We start from the raw sequence: 16578 nt of genomic DNA, 5'->3' as shown, positions 1-16578 counted from the left end.
TAGGTAATTCGCAACTCGTGTCGATTTAAAACACTCCCTTCGGTCGTGTTTTAATTTATCGCCACTCGTTTCGAATTTCCTATTTTTCGCACTTGTATCGTAATGTACTGTTACTGTACATATCGCAGCTTTAGCTACTCATCTAAAAGAACGTTCTATCGCGAAATAGTTCATTTAGGAACTAAGCATACAGCTAGACGTGCAATACGCAAAAGTTTGTTTGTCGTGAATAACGTGGAGTAATGTTAAAGAATGTCCAGATGGCAGCTTTGTGCCGTTATGCCATTGGTCGGATTGCGATGCCGCCTTATGAGCAAGACCGACCGCTGACCAGGTGTGCCACGGCTGGATTGGCGTCACGGTATTGCTGATAAATGTTGGTGACTAACGGCACAACACAAAATTCGAACCATTTTGTTCGAAATATTTAATGTTGTCGCCATATTGCTCATAAATACTCAAGCAAACCTAAAAAAAGTTCGTCACAATCCTAAGTGTTAATTTTTTTTTTAAATTTATACGTAATTTTGTATTTCTTCTGTGATATATACGGTGCCCGTGAGCATTGCCAAAGATTTTAACAGTATATTCCTGATCATATTTAAAGACTAAAATATCCTATAAACTTTTTCGCCTAATTTCAGAGTTAAAGCCACTTACAAAAAAAAAACCATCTATTGTTATTGTTACTTAGTGCAATACGCCTTTTTGACGGCGATGTTGCCACTATGGGACCTAGTCCAAATACCCTTACTGATAGATATCAAAAAGTGACAAGTAACACTTTGCAAAAAACAAGTTTTACACAAAAAAGTTCAAATTCTTTTTGAGTCACCTACAGTTTTATAAATAGCGCTTACATTTTATGTACAAATACATACATATTTTCGAAAAATAAATATTGACTTAAACAATAAATACATGTTTAAAAGACACACACAAACAAAACAAATGTCTATTCGAACACGTCACAACTACATACAACAGGTGACTTACTTAAGTTTTTTACTTATAACATGTTTTCCTTCTTTTGGCCTCAGAAATTAGTGGTTAAAATGTTCCTCGTGGGCACCTTGTATTGTTACTCCATTAAAGAAGGAAACTGTACAAAAAGAAAGTTGTTAATTACAATGAAAGTTCAAGGATGATATTTTTTTGTTTATTAATCAAACCATTCTTCTAAAAAAATATTGTTTTTTGAAATATTGTGCTATTTCAGATAGGCAGCGATATGGCGCTACTTTACCGCACTAGTGCGGTAATTAGCACATTACGTGACTATGTCAAAAATTTAAAGGGCCATATGCACTGTAGAACGGTGTACGATTCATTTTCTAATAGGTTATTCGCAACTCGTGTCGATTTAAAACACTCCCTTCGGTCTGGTTTTAATGTATCGCCACTCGTTGCGATTTTCCTATTTTTCGTAATGTCGGTTCCCTAACATAAGTATCCACTTTTCTATACGATTAGTATGGCTATGGCGACGAGGGACTATTATTATAACAAATAATAACAAAGTACTAATGTGTCAATATTGGACATGATGAGATGTGTTCATTTTTAGGGTTCCGTAGTCAACTAGGAACCCTTATAGTTTCGCCATGTCCGTCTGTCTGTCTGTCTGTCCGAGGCTTTGCTTGTTTTGAGGCATGGATATATAAATCAATAAAGCCGACAAAGTCGTACAATAAAATCTAAAAATTTAATTTTTTTGAGGGTACCTCCCCTACACGTAAAGTGGGGGTGAATTTTTTTTGCTTCAACCCTACAGTGTTGCGTATCGTTGGAAAGGTCTTTCAAAACTAATAGGGCTCTTCAACAAACATTTTTTGATAAAGTGAATATATTCGGAAATAATCGCTCCGAAAGAAAAAAAAATGTGTCCCCCCCTCTAACTTTTGAACCATAGGTCCAAAAAATATGAAAAAAATCGTGGAAGTAGAGCTTAAGAAAGACATTAAATGAAAACTATAGCGGACATGATCAGTTTAGCTGTTTTTGAGTTATCGCAAAAAGTTCCCCCTTCATAGTAAAAAGACTTACTTTAATTAGGTACTGATTATGCAAATTTGCCTATTTGTTTAACTCGCGTGAAAGGTACCGTTTCATCCCTTGGTTAACAATTTACTGTACTTTAAGCTCCAGTTTAGCTTCTTGTGACGGAAGAGTAACTACGGAACCCTACACTGAGCGTGGCCCGACATGCTCTTGGCCGGTTTTTTTATAGGTATTGTAACTACTCCGTGCTATCGGTAGATTGTGATGACTTCGTTTAAGGTCCATTGTACAGTAAACAGCGCCCCAACTGAAGTTAGTACCCACTTAGCCTAAGTACCCTCGTCGCCATACTAGCTGTATAGAAAAATGGATACTCAGCCTGGGACCGCTCAACTAATTCCAAGAATTGGCGTAGGCACAAGTTTTTACGAAAAAAACTGACATCTGATCTGACATTCCAACCCATAGAAACTATGCGTTTTGGGTTAGTCCGGTTTCCTCACGATGTTTCCTTCGCCGTGTCCTGCATAAAAATGCATTGATTCAATCATTAATTTTGTCCAATTATATACCAATACCAATCCCCGTTGGGGTAATTCACGCTAGAAAATGGGAGTCTTTAATACTACTAAAAATGCATCCGTACTGTAATGTTAGACATAGCCTGAAGTAGAGTTGTTGTTTGTTAAGACCTATCTTATCAAGTAGGTATTAGCATACCTAAATACCTACTTACTTAATCTAGATAAATTATGTCTCTCTATCGTCGGTAGATGGCACCTCAGTTCCATTAACCTCATTAAGGTGACATCTACCGTAACTTTTGTGTACTAGCATAAGTAGTCTCTAAGCTTAGTTAACCACATCAGTGTATGTAATAGTTCATTACCAATCCGTAGTGTGGCGCTGTACGCTGCTATATAAGCTTCTACATGTATCTAGACTCGTGGACTTTTTCCAACCAGCCTTCTGTCAACATTAAATCCAGTTAATATATAGTTCGCTGCTTTCATTTGGTCGCCATCATCTCCAACGCTGAACATTATTGTAGTGGAGGAGCGGGCAGTCAAGTCGGAGGTGTCGGCCGCGGCGAGTGACGAGGAGCGCGTGTCGGGTGAGTACTGCGACACACAGACACTACTGCACACAGTACGGTACGAGCCACACTACATTATACTTGTACGACCCAGATTGACTATGGTCTTGTACCACCTATATACATATAATTCAGAGCTTATATACATCCCACTGCTGGGCATAGGCCTCTTGTCATGTGCGACGACCGTGCTACGGGTTGGAGACTTCACATAAGTACATACCGCACCTTTTAATTTCTTCGCTGATGTATGCAGGTTTTCTCACATTTTCCTTCACCGAAAAGCTAGTGGTAAATATGAACAGATATTCCTTACATAACTTGCGATAAACTTATTAGCACGGCACGAGTCAGGATTTGAACCCGCGACTTCCGGATTGAAAATCCGACGTCATATCCGCTTACCATCTATATTCGTGATATAAACCGAGGATATTTAAATATTCGCTAATTCTGTGTTGATGGTTGCGTTTGTTCATTTCATTTGATGATAATCCTGCACAATGTAGTAATGGTTGTTAAAATAATTATACGCGTTGTAATCTGTTTATATTGTTTTGTTAATTTGTGTTCCAGTGTGTTCGGACGGCATCGCCGCCCGCGCCAGGGAACAGCTCGCGACGGCTTGTTCCGTGGTGCTCGAGCGCCTCCGCGGCGACGCCACTGCGAACAGCGGAGGCAAACCATACGCCTGCGAACACTGCGGCGAACGTTTTATAAATAAGTCTATTTTAAGGAATCACTTACAATATACCCACTTATCGTCTGGACCCAAGAGATATGCTTGTGATTTTTGTAGTTTTACGTTTCAAACCAAATTGCTTGTAATAGAACACGAGAAAAGCGAACACGGTGTCACAAATTTCATGTGTGCTGAATGTGAGTATACAACAAGTTCTAAGAAAAGTTTGGAGACTCATTTAAAGTGTCACTCTTTGGAGAATAAGTTTAATTCAATTCACTGTAGTTACACAAGTTCGTGTAAAAGTGATTTACACAAAATCCAAACAATACACTTTGCTGGAAAACCTTTTGAGTGTAGCGACTGTGATTTCAAATGCAGTGTAGAATCAAACCTGCGACGTCACCAGAAGACGCACAACCGGAGGCACCAAAGAATACTCACTGGAAAACAGCTTTACAAATGTAGCTACACTGGAGAGAAGCCGTACACTTGTAGTTATTGCGACTACAAGTGCAGTGGGAGTTCAACTTTACGAAATCATGAAAGGACACATACTGGCGAGAAGCCTTTTCAGTGTAGCCACTGTGATTACAAATGCAAACAGAAGTCAAACTTACAAAGACACCTGATGATACATACTGGGGCGAAGCCATTTCAGTGTAGCCACTGTGATTACAAATGCAAACGGAAGTCACACTTACAAATCCACCTGATGATACATACTGGGGCGAAGCCATTTCAGTGTAGCCACTGTGATTTCAAATGCATTCAGAAGTCAAACTTACAAAGACACCTGATGATACATACTGGGGCGAAGCCATTTCAGTGTAGCCACTGTGATTACAAATGCAGAAATAAGTCAAGCTTACAACAACACCTCATGATACATACTGGGGCGAAGCCATTTCAGTGTAGCCACTGTAATTACAAATGCAGTCTAAAGTCAGACTTACAAAGACACCTGATGATACATACTGGGGCGAAGCCATTTCAGTGTAGCCACTGTGATTACAAATGCAGAAATAAGTCACACTTACAAAGACACCTGATGAAAAATACTGGGGCGAAGCCATTTCAGTGTAGCCACTGTGATTACAAATGCAGACAGAAATCACACTTACAACAACACTTGACGATACATACTGGGGCGAAGCCATTTAAATGTAGCAGTTGCGTATATAAGACCAATCGGAAAGGAGACTTGCTAAAACATCAGATGATACATACTGACTAAAAACCTTTTATTTGTACCCACTGCAACTACAGAAGTGGATATAAATATGATTTACAAAGACATCTTAGAACGAAACATTCCGGTGAAAAAACCCAGAAATAGTTCGTACAGAACATGTGTCGGGTGTGGGCTACGTGGTGTATGTGTCGTGGCTCCCTTGCACGATGTGTTCCCGGTGTCGTGCCGGCGTGTGTCGTGCAGGACGAGCGAGTGGCGTGTGTAGTGGCGAGAGGCTGCTTCAGGTTGCGTCTCCACCAGAGATGTGCGAGGATGCGTAGCAAGGGATGTGTTGTTTAAGAACCAAGAATCACATCATTTGTTTTCCTCGCTCAGCGTGTAGTGATTCTATTGGTTCTTATAACAAACACATCCCTCGCTACCGACCTGGACAGTAAGGCTGTGTTCCCACCAGATTTGAGGACACGCATCTGGTGTCCTTACTCAACTACTGAAGATATAATATGAAAAACTATAACCTGTTTATGGATAATGTGTCAACACTCAATACATACGGACTTTTTGTTATTCTGTTAGTAGTTTTGAATTTTTGACACAACACAATAAATTTTTAAATTAATAAAACTAACATGAAATAAAACGTTGGTGGTATTAATTTTTATTGTTTTATTTTTCTTTTATTGTGTGTACTATCATAGGTGGAGGGAACCTACTCCGCAGGAGGAACAGAGTCAGGCTAAGCTAACTCTGCACGGCTGCTCGGACTCGTCCATGAAGGGTTCCGTACCATTTATGACGTATTAAAAAAAAACTACTTACTAGATCTCGTTCAAACCAATTTTCGGTTTTTTTTAATATTACGTCGGTGGCAAACAAGCATACGGCCCGCCTGATGGTAAGCAGTATCCGTAGCCTATGTACACCTGCAACTCCGGAGGAGTTACATGCGCGATGCCGATCTCAACCCCCTCCCTCCCCTCGTTGAGCTCTGGCAACCTTACTCACCGGCAGGAACACAACACTATGAGTAGGGTCTAGTGTTATTTGGCTGCGATTTTCTGTAAGGTGGAGGTACTTCCCCAGTTGGGCTCTGCTCTAGATCTGGAATGACATCCGCTGTGCTGTGCCCTACCACACAGAGCGAGATGACATTCACAATGCCCATACCTCTCTTGTGGACGTAGTTTAAGGACATACCCGGGTGGATGTTTGCATGGTAATGTACATCATGTTATTATGTTATGATGTTGTTATTTGAAATAAATAAAATAAATCATATATTTTGTTTATTGAGTTGAACATTCTGCTCACTAGGGATGTTACTCTGTCGACGCACAACACTAACGATATTCGATTTTTCGACTGTCGATATTCGTTCTCGCTTACATATACTAATGACTGGATTCCATGTGGATGAGATCCCCGTACCCTCGTCCCGATTAAAATTGCAATGTTTTTTGATTTCAATGGCTTCCCGCACTTTTCTGCTGTAGAAATGGCGATCCGTGGAAAGGATTTTAGGGTTATGCAGCTCGATCCAATGGTTTGGTCCTGACTCCAGTAAATGCTCAGCCACAGCAGACTTGTTCACCTGACGATTTTTGACAGCTGTGATATGTTCCTTAACTCTTTCTGCTAAGGTGCGCTTGGTTTCCCCTATATAGGAACTACCACAACTGCAATCAATTTTATAAACGCCAGGTGAATGAAAAGGAATAACGTCCTTTGGCGACCTTAGGCTTCCTGCGACTTTGGATAAAGGGTTGTAAACAGTCTTTATAGAGTATTTTTGAAGTAATGTTCTAACTTTATCCGTTACCCCTTTTACATACGGCAGAAATGCCGGTTGTCTGGAGACATCAGGACGTTTCCCTCTTGCTTTCCGTCTGGGTTGCCACTTTTTTACCTTATACCCGTTCCTTTTTAGATACCACACACGTATGGGTAGATTGAAAAAAAAAATGAGTTTCAGTTCTAACCCCCAACATTTATTGAATGAATGAATGAATGAAAGTTTATTCACAAGCACATATGGTACATTAGATATCATTTAGTGTACATTATTGACCCTTGATATGCTCGGCCTTAGGGCATGTCAAAATTATTTGTATTGACACAGTTCATGCATGTCAAAGTAAAATAGGTTGCATAAGTGTCGTGTTTCCTAAAATATTATCAAATACAAACATTAAATATTAAATGATTAAATACAAACGTCAAGTTTTAAGTCTCAATCTGCAGTCAGTTAGTCATTCAAATTCAGCACATAAGTTCATCAAACTGTTAGCTAATAACTAGTTAAATCCAATTTACTTCTTTATGTCAAAATTAAGATATTATTAGAATTAATGTCAAAACTTAAATGAAGTAATAATGAGAATTTATAATGTCAAAAGTTTACATGTCAAAATGAAATAATAATGAGTATTAATAATGTCAAATATTTACATGTCAAAATGAAATAATAATAAGAATTTATAATGTCAAAAGCTTACATGTCAAAATGAAGTAATAGTTAGAATTTATAATTAAAATATTCTGTTGCACACTCTTTGCAGCATCAGGCTTATTTTTCTTATTTGTCTATTATAAATTCAAATTCAAAATTGACTTAAAAAATATTTGTCATTCTGATTACTTCAGTTTACTATTTATACTGATTTGGTTGTGTCGTTGATGTGATTTTCTATTTATTGTAAATATTTATTAAAACAATAGCAAAGGTATATTCCTCCCTTTTATTCATGCAGTCCACCATACCATACCATCTTTTTTATATTCATCAATGGTATAAAAACTTGCATTACACAATATATTTTTAACTCATCATATGGTAGCGACTTTATGTTTGCAGGAATTTTATTAAATGTTTGTATACACATGTGATATGCGCTTTTTAGGGTTCCGTAGTCAACTAGGAACCCTTATAGTTTCGCCATGTCCGTCTGTCTGTCTGTCTGTCCGAGGCTTTGCTCCGTGGTTGTTAGTGCTAGAAAGCTGAAATTTGGCATGAATATATAAATCAATAAAGCCGATAAAGTCGTCCAATAAAATCTAAATTTTTTTTTTTTAGGGTACCTCCCTTACACATAAAGTGGGGGTGAAATTTTTTTCTCGCTTCAACCCTAGAGTGTGGGGTATCATTGGAAAGGTCTTTCAAAACTATTACGGTTTTTCAAGAAACATTTTTTGATAAAGTGAAAATATACGGAGATAATGGCTCCGAAAAAAAAAATTGTGTCCCCCCCCTCTAACTTTTGAACCATAGGTCCAAAAAATATGAAAAAAATCGTAGAAGTAGAGCTTAAGAAAGACATTAAATGAAAACTATAGCGGACATGATCAGTTTAGCTGTTTTTGAGTTATCGCAAAAAGTTTTCCCTTCATAGTAAAAAGACTTACTTTAATTAGGTACTGATTATGCAAATTTGCCTATTTGCTTAACTCGGGTGAAAGGTACCGTTTCATCCCTTGGTTAACAATTTACTATACCTTAAGCTCCAGTTTAGCTTATTGTGACGGAAGAGTAACTACGGAACCCGACACTGAGCGTGGCCCGACATGCTCTTGGCCGGTTTTTTAAATATTGGTTTGACGACTGATTTTTTAAATATCGTAGGGAATGTGCCTTGTTCGAAGGATTTGTTAATCAAATACTATAGATGAACTGCCAGTATCGATGAAATACTTTTTATGATTTTGGTCGGTATTTCATCAAATCCAGTAGAAGAGGTATTTGTAAGAGAGCATATGATTTTATATATTTCACTCGGACCAGTTGGCGTTAGAAACATAATGTTGTGTTGAGATACTTGAGATTTAAAGGTTATTATTGGCTTTGGGAACTGATTGCTGTTCTTAGATGATTGGTTTATATTAATATAATAGTCATTAAAATCTTCTGCAATGTCTTGAGACCTGTGTAATTGGATTTCATGCCTGTCTGTAATACTAGTTATTTCTTTTTAGGGTTCCGTAGCCAAATGGCAAAAAACGGAACCCTTATAGATTCGTCATGTTCGTCTGTCTGTCCGAATATGTCACAGCCACTTTTTTCCGAAACTATAAGAGCTATACTGTTCAAACTTGGTAAGTAGATGTATTCTATGAACCGCATTAAGATTTTTACAAAAAAAAACAATACATTTTGGGGGTTCTCCATACTTAGAACTGAAACTCAAAAAATCTTTTTTCATCAAACCCATACGTGTGGGGTATCTATGGATAGGTCTTCAAAAATGATATTTAGGTTTCTAATATAATTTTTTTCTAAAGTGAATAGTTTGCGCGAGAGACACTTCCAAAGTGAAAAAATGTGTGAAGTTACAGGGGGGCCTGTAACTTCTAAAATAACAGAATGAAAAATCTAAAAAAAAATATATGATATACATTACCATGCAAACTTCCACCGAAAATTGGTTTGAACGAGATCTAGTAAGTAGTTTTTAATACGTCATAAAATTAAAAAAAAAATTTTTTTTTTTCTTCAAACTCATACGTGTGGGGTATCTATGGATAGGTCTACAAAATGATATTGAGGTTTCTAATATCATTTTTTTTGAGTTTCAGCACAGATTAGATATTTGTAACTAATCCGGGCTATCGGTAGATTGTGATGAGACTTTGTTTAAGATCCATTGTACAGTAAACAGCGCCCCAACTGAAGATAGTGCCCACTTAGCTTAAGTACCCTCTTAGTACCCTCGTCGCCGTACTAGCTGTTTAGTAAAGTAGATACTCAGTCTGGGGTCCGTTTGGCAACTAATCCCAAGAATTGGCGTAGGTACAAGTCTTTACGAAAACGTCTGATATCTGTCCTGACTTTCCAACCCATAGAAACTATGCCTTTTGGGGTTAGTATGGTTTCCTCACGATGTTTCCTTCACCGTGTCCTGCATGGATTCAAGCATTATTTTTGCCCATATACCAAACCCTGTCGCTCCATAATCCATGCTCGAAAATGCGTACCGTAATGTAAGACACAGCCTGAAGTAGAGTTGTTGTTGTAGTGGAGGAGCGGGCAGTCAAGTCGGAGGTGTCGGCCGCGGCGAGTGACGAGGACTGCGTGTCGGGTGAGTACTGCGACACACAGACACTACTGCACATAATACGGTACGAGCCACCCTACATTATACTTGCACGACATGGGTCCATTGGTTACTAATGTTCGCTTCGGACATAATGAATATGGATTCATTATGGCCTTGTACCACCCATATATAATTCAGCCTATATACACCTTGGACATTAGTCCCCACGCTGGCCCTCTACGGGTTAGAGACTTCACTAAGTACAGATGTATGCAGGTTTTCCCACGAGGTTTTGCTTCACCGAAAAGCTGGTGGTAAATATCAACAAATATTTCGTAAATAAATTCGGAAAAACTCATTTGCACGAGCCAGGACTTGAACCCGGGACGGGACGGGTCCGAAGTCATATGCACTCGGCCACCACTGCTTATCATCCATATTCGTGATATAAAACCGAGGATATTTTAATTGTTCGCTAATTGTGTGTTTATGGTTGCGTCTGTTATAGCTCGGTAAAAATTTAAAAAATAAATAAACATGTATTTTGATAACAATCCTGCACATTGTCGAAATGTTTGTTAAATTAATCATACGCGATATAATCCGTTTAGATTGTTTTGTTAATTTGTGTTCCAGTGTGTTCGGACGGCAGCGCCGCCCGCGCCAGGGAACAGCTCGCGATGGCTTGTTCCGTGGTGCTCGAGCGCCTCCGCGGCGACGCCACTGCGAACAGCGGAGGCAAACCATACAGCTGCGAACTCTGTGGCGAACGTTTTATAAATAAGTCTATTTTAAGGAATCACTTACAATATACCCACTTATCGTCTGGACCCAAGAGATATGCTTGTGATTCTTGTAGTTTTACGTTTCAAACCAAATTGCTTGTAATAGAACACGAGAAAAGCGAACACGGTGTCACAAATTTCATGTGTGCTGATTGTGCGTATACAACAAGTTCCAAGAAGACTTTGGAGACTCATTTAAAGAGTCACTCTTTGGAAAAAAACTTCAATTGTAGTCACTGTAGTTACACAAGTTTGTGTAAAAGTGATTTACACAAACACAAAACAATACACTTTGCTGGAAAACCTTTTGAGTGTAGCGACTGTGATTTCAAATGCAGAGTTGAATCAAATCTGCGACGTCACAAGAAGACACACAATCGGAGGCAACAGAGAATACTCACTGGAAAACAGCCTAACAAATGTAATTATTGCGACTACAAGTGCAGTACTAGTTCTATTTTACAAAGACACGAAAGAAAACATACTGGCGAGAAGCCATTTCATTGTAGCCACTGTGATTACAAATGCAGTTGGAAGTCAGACTTACAAAGACACCTGATGATACATACTGGGTCGAAGCCATTTCAGTGTAGCCACTGTGATTACAAATGCAGACATAAGTCAAACTTACAACAACACCTGATGATACATACTGGAGCGAAGCCATTTCAGTGTAGCCACTGTGATTTCAAATGCATTCAGAAGTCAAACTTACAAAGACACCTGATGATACATACTGGGGCGAAGCCATTTCAGTGTAGCCACTGTGATTACAAATGCAGAAATAAGTCAACCTTACAACAACACCTCATGATACATACTGGGGCGAAGCCATTTCGGTGTAGCCACTGTGATTACAAATGCAATCGGAAGTCACACTTACAAAGACACCTAATGATACATACTGGGGCAAAGCCATTTCAGTGTAGCCACTGTGATTACAAATGCAGACGGAAGTCATACTTACAAAGACACTTGACGATACATACTGGGACGAAGCTATTTAAATGTAGCAGTTGCGTATATAAGACCAATCGGAAAGGAGACTTGCTAAAACATGAGATGATACATACTGACTAAAAGCCTTTTCTTTGTACCCACTGCAACTACAGAAGTGGATATAAATATGATTTACAAAGACATCTTAGAACGAAACATTCCGGTGAAAAACCCAGAAATAGTTCCTACAGAACATGTGTCGGGTGTGGGCTATGTGGTGTATGTGTCGTGGCTCCCTTGCACGATGTGTTCCCGGTGTCGTGCCGGCGTGTGTCGTGCAGGACGAGCGAGTGGCGTGTGTAGTGGCGAGAGGCTGCTTCAGGTTGCGTCTCCACTAGAGATGTGCGAGGATGCGTAGCGAGGGATGTGTTGTTTAAGAACCAAGAATCACATCATTTGTTTTCCTTTCCTCGCTCAGCGTGTAGTGATTCTATTGGTTCTTATAACAAACACATCCCTCGCTACCGACCTGGACAGTAAGGCTGTGTTCCCACCAGATTTGAGGAAACGCATCTGGTGTCCTTACTCAACTACTAAAGATATAATATGAAAAACTATAACCTGTTTACGGATAATGTGTCAACACTCAATGCATATGGACTTTTTGTTATTCTGTTAGTAGATTTGACACAACACAATAAATTTTTAAATTAATAAAACTAACATGAAATAAAACGTTGGTGATATTAATTTTTATTGTTTTATTTTTCTTTTAAAGCGTTAAAGCTTGTTTGGGAGAGTGTAAACAACAAAAACCTTTGTGCCTCCCTCTTGATCGATATGTCAAAAGCTTTTGACTGCGTAAACTTTGACATTATTCTAAAACAGCTTGAAAATATCGGAATAAGAGGAAATGCTCTTCAACTATTTTACACTTATTTGTACAATTAAGGTCCGACCGAGATCTCGGTCTCGGTCTCGGTCTCGGCATTCTCGGCCAAAAATCGGGCCGAGATCTCGGTCTCGGCTCTCGGCCAAAATGGGCCGAGATTCTTGCCGAGACCGAGAATAAGCAATGAGTTATCATTGGTGAATTTGAATTTTCCGCGCACGAGCCCCGGGGTCTAAGCCACTCGTTGGTTGCATCGCCCGGTTGGTGTGACGTTTTTTGTGATTTAAATTGGTTTCATAGCCACATTTTAAGCCAATTACTTATCAAATACTAAGTGTTGGGATCGGATAGGCGCGGTTGCAAGTAATGACTTGTTCATTTGTTTTTTTTTTCGTTTTGTGGTAGTTGTTATTGATGAATAAATGGGTGTATATTGTTATCGGGATGTAACTTAGATTAACTTGGTGTGAGTGGAAGATGACACTGGATATTTTGATACTAAATATATTTGTGTCAAAGGGAAAAAGCAAAGCAGTAGGTAAGTACAAAACGACACCTGTGGCGGATATTTTGGGTTACAAGTTACAATATATAACTCTTTATTTTGATTATTGTTATTTTACCTCTTTTTGTGCACATCCGTACTGAAAAACCGGCCAAGTGCGTGTCGGACCACGCATAATGGAAGGTTCCGTACCTTCATATACAAAAAAGCCGTACAAGCAAAAGAGCGTATGTTAGTGGCACTTTTGTCGTTTTAATAAGATCAGTTTTTTTATAACTCTTCCATATTCAAAATAATTTTCCTGAAAAATTATTTGCTTATTTAGAATTTTTTTAATGGTTTTGCTCTCCCGGTTCAAAAGTTAGAGGGAATCACACAATTTTTTTTTAAATCGATTATTGTCAAAAGTATTTATTTAATAAAAAAAAACGTTTTAGCAACCTTTCTGTATTTTTAAAGACCTATCTAATGATGAGCCACATGATTTTTTTTTTACTTTTTGTTACATTTATACGGAGTATATATTTGAAAATATATTTTACATTATTTTTTTCGAAACTAAGAAGCGACTTACATAATACATCTACACCTACGTTCCAACTTTGTTTATAAAATATACCGTATAGTTTTTGAGTAAAATGGCTGTGACATACGCACAGACCGACAGACATAGGACATGACGTAACTACAAGGGTTCGATTTTTGCCATTATGGCTACAGAACCCTAAAAATACTGTTTAATAGCGCTAGGAATTGATTATGATAACTTTTTCCTGATAAATCGTCGAATTTCGATTATAAAAACAATTTTAGTGCAAGGTTCGTATTTTTTCTCTATTTTATAAATTCTCGGTCTCGGTCTCGGTCTCGGCCGAGAATCCCATTGAATCTCGGTCTCGGTCTCGGTCTCGGCCGAGACAAAAAAAGCGTTCTCGGTCGGACCTTATGTACAATAGGGAGCAAGCTGTAGAAATTGTTAGTTACAATGCTCAGACAAAAACAGTTGCACGGGTACAGTCGTCATTTGAGAAAGTTCAGCTTGGAGTTCCCCAAGGTAGTATTCTCGGCCCACTCCTATTTTTAATATACCTAAATGAACTTCCAAATATAGTTGACGTACCGTGTACTTTATATGCAGATGACGTTACTCTTTTGTTCTCAAATGAAAATACATATGAAAACATGCAAGAACATATAAACACTGTACTAACAAACATTTTAAAATGGCTAAACAGTCTTAACCTCCATGTCAACCTAGATAAAACTAAACTTATACAATTTAGAAATTATAAAATTGTGCCTGAATCTATTGTAGCATCAAATGCGAATACGTCAGTAGATGACGTAAGCCATGTTAGTTTTCTCGGCGTTGAAATAGATACGCATTTAAATTGGAAGGCACATATAAATGAGCTAAATAAAAAAATTTCTAGTAGATGCTATGCTTTATCGATATTGTCAGAAACTTGCTCCGAAAAAATTGTTATCAGTGCATATTATGGAACAGTCTACCCATTACTGACGTACGGAGTAATTTTTTGGGGAAATTCTGTTGATGTTGATAAAACATTTATATTGCAGAAAAAATGCTTAAAAACTGTTTTTAGAATGTACATGGATGAATCGCTACGTGAAGTGTTTAGAGAGAAGCGCTTTTTGACCCTTACCGGTATTTATATATTAGAATTAAGCCAATTTGTAAAAAAACACCCTGAATATTTCACAAAGCGTTCATGCAAAGAAAATATCAGATCACAATATAAGTACAATATGGTACTTCCGAGAACTAGCACCTCAATATATAAAAAAAGTACGTTCATATCTGCTATTAATGTCTTCAACCACCTGCCAAACGAAATAAAAAGCCTCGAAGGAAATACTTTTAAAAGATGCTTAAAAAACTTTTTAATAGACAAAGTTTTCTATAATTTAAAAGAATTTTATAACTATGTAAACCTAAATGTATACTAAAATATAGTTTAAGATAAAATACTAAAACCTAGTTTAAGTTAAAAATAATTGTATACCCGAGAAGGGTAAAACTGTTGATTAAGGTCCGACCGAGTTTTTTGTCTCGGCCGAGACCGAGACCGAGACCGAGATTCAATGGGATTCTCGGCCGAGACCGAGACCGAGAATTTATAAAATAGAGAAAAAATACGAACTTTGCACTAAAATTGTTTTTATAATCGAAATTCGACGATTTATCAGGAAAAAGTTATCATAATCAATTCCTAGCGCTATTAAACAGTATTTTTAGGGTTCTGTAGCCATAATGGCAAAAATCGAACCCTTGTAGTTACGTCATGTCCTATGTCTGTCGGTCTGTGCGTATGTCACAGCCATTTTACTCAAAAACTATACGGTATATTTTATAAACAAAGTTGGAACGTAGGTGTAGATGTATTATGTAAGTCGCTTCTTAGTTTCGAAAAAAATAATGTAAAATATATTTTCAAATATATACTCCGTATAAATGTAACAAAAAGTAAAAAAAAAATCATGTGGCTCATCATTAGATAGGTCTTTAAAAATACAGAAAGGTTGCTAAAACGTTTTTTTTTTATTAAATAAATACTTTTGACAATAATCGATTTAAAAAAAAATTGTGTGATTCCCTCTAACTTTTGAACCGGGAGAGCAAAACCATTAAAAAAATTCTAAATAAGCAAATAATTTTTTCAGGAAAATTATTTTGAATATGGAAGAGTTATAAAAAACTGATCTTATTAAAACGACAAAAGTGCCACTAACATACGCTCTTTTGCTTGTACGGCTTTTTTGTATATGAAGGTACGGAACCTTCCATTATGCGTGGTCCGACACGCACTTGGCCGGTTTTTCAGTACGGATGTGCACAAAAAGAGGTAAAATAACAATAATCAAAATAAAGAGTTATATATTGTAACTTGTAACCCAAAATATCCGCCACAGGTGTCGTTTTGTACTTACCTACTGCTTTGCTTTTTCCCTTTGACACAAATATATTTAGTATCAAAATATCCAGTGTCATCTTCCACTCACACCAAGTTAATCTAAGTTACATCCCGATAACAATATACACCCATTTATTCATCAATAACAACTACCACAAAACGAAAAAAAAAACAAATGAACAAGTCATTACTTGCAACCGCGCCTATCCGATCCCAACACTTAGTATTTGATAAGTAATTGGCTTAAAATGTGGCTATGAAACCAATTTAAATCACAAAAAAACGTCACACCAACCGGGCGATGCAACCAACGAGTGGCTTAGACCCCGGGGCTCGTGCGCGGAAAATTCAAATTCACCAATGATAACTCATTGCTTATTCTCGGTCTCGGCAAGAATCTCGGCCCATTTTGGCCGAGAGCCGAGACCGAGATCTCGGCCCGATTTTTGGCCGAGAATGCCGAGACCGAGACCGAGACCGAGATCTCGGTCGGACCTTACTGTTGATACTCATCAAA

The 16578-nt window shown here is 37.9% G+C and overlaps 1 protein-coding gene across 1 annotated transcript; it reads left to right on the top strand.

Annotated features, from left to right (window-relative positions):
- Window positions 1-9989: 9989 nt before the first annotated feature.
- Window positions 9990-12478, top strand: LOC133530266 (gastrula zinc finger protein XlCGF26.1-like). The gene is made up of 2 exons (XM_061868141.1): window positions 9990-10046; window positions 10641-12478. The coding sequence occupies exon 2, from the start codon at window positions 10685-10687 to the stop codon at window positions 11867-11869; it is 1185 nt and encodes a 394-aa protein (XP_061724125.1). The 5' UTR covers window positions 9990-10046; window positions 10641-10684; the 3' UTR covers window positions 11870-12478.
- Window positions 12479-16578: the final 4100 nt, after the last annotated feature.

The sequence above is a fragment of the Cydia pomonella genome, chromosome 22, assembly GCF_033807575.1.
Source record: "Cydia pomonella isolate Wapato2018A chromosome 22, ilCydPomo1, whole genome shotgun sequence".
Taxonomy (NCBI): domain Eukaryota; kingdom Metazoa; phylum Arthropoda; class Insecta; order Lepidoptera; family Tortricidae; genus Cydia; species Cydia pomonella.
This window is presented reverse-complemented; position numbering and strand designations above follow the sequence as displayed.

What these genes read in the sequence shown, in the direction of transcription:
- LOC133530266 (XM_061868141.1), top strand. Translation starts at nt 10,685, where the DNA reads ATGGCTTGTTCCGTGGTGCTCGAGCGCCTCCGCGGCGACGCCACTGCG.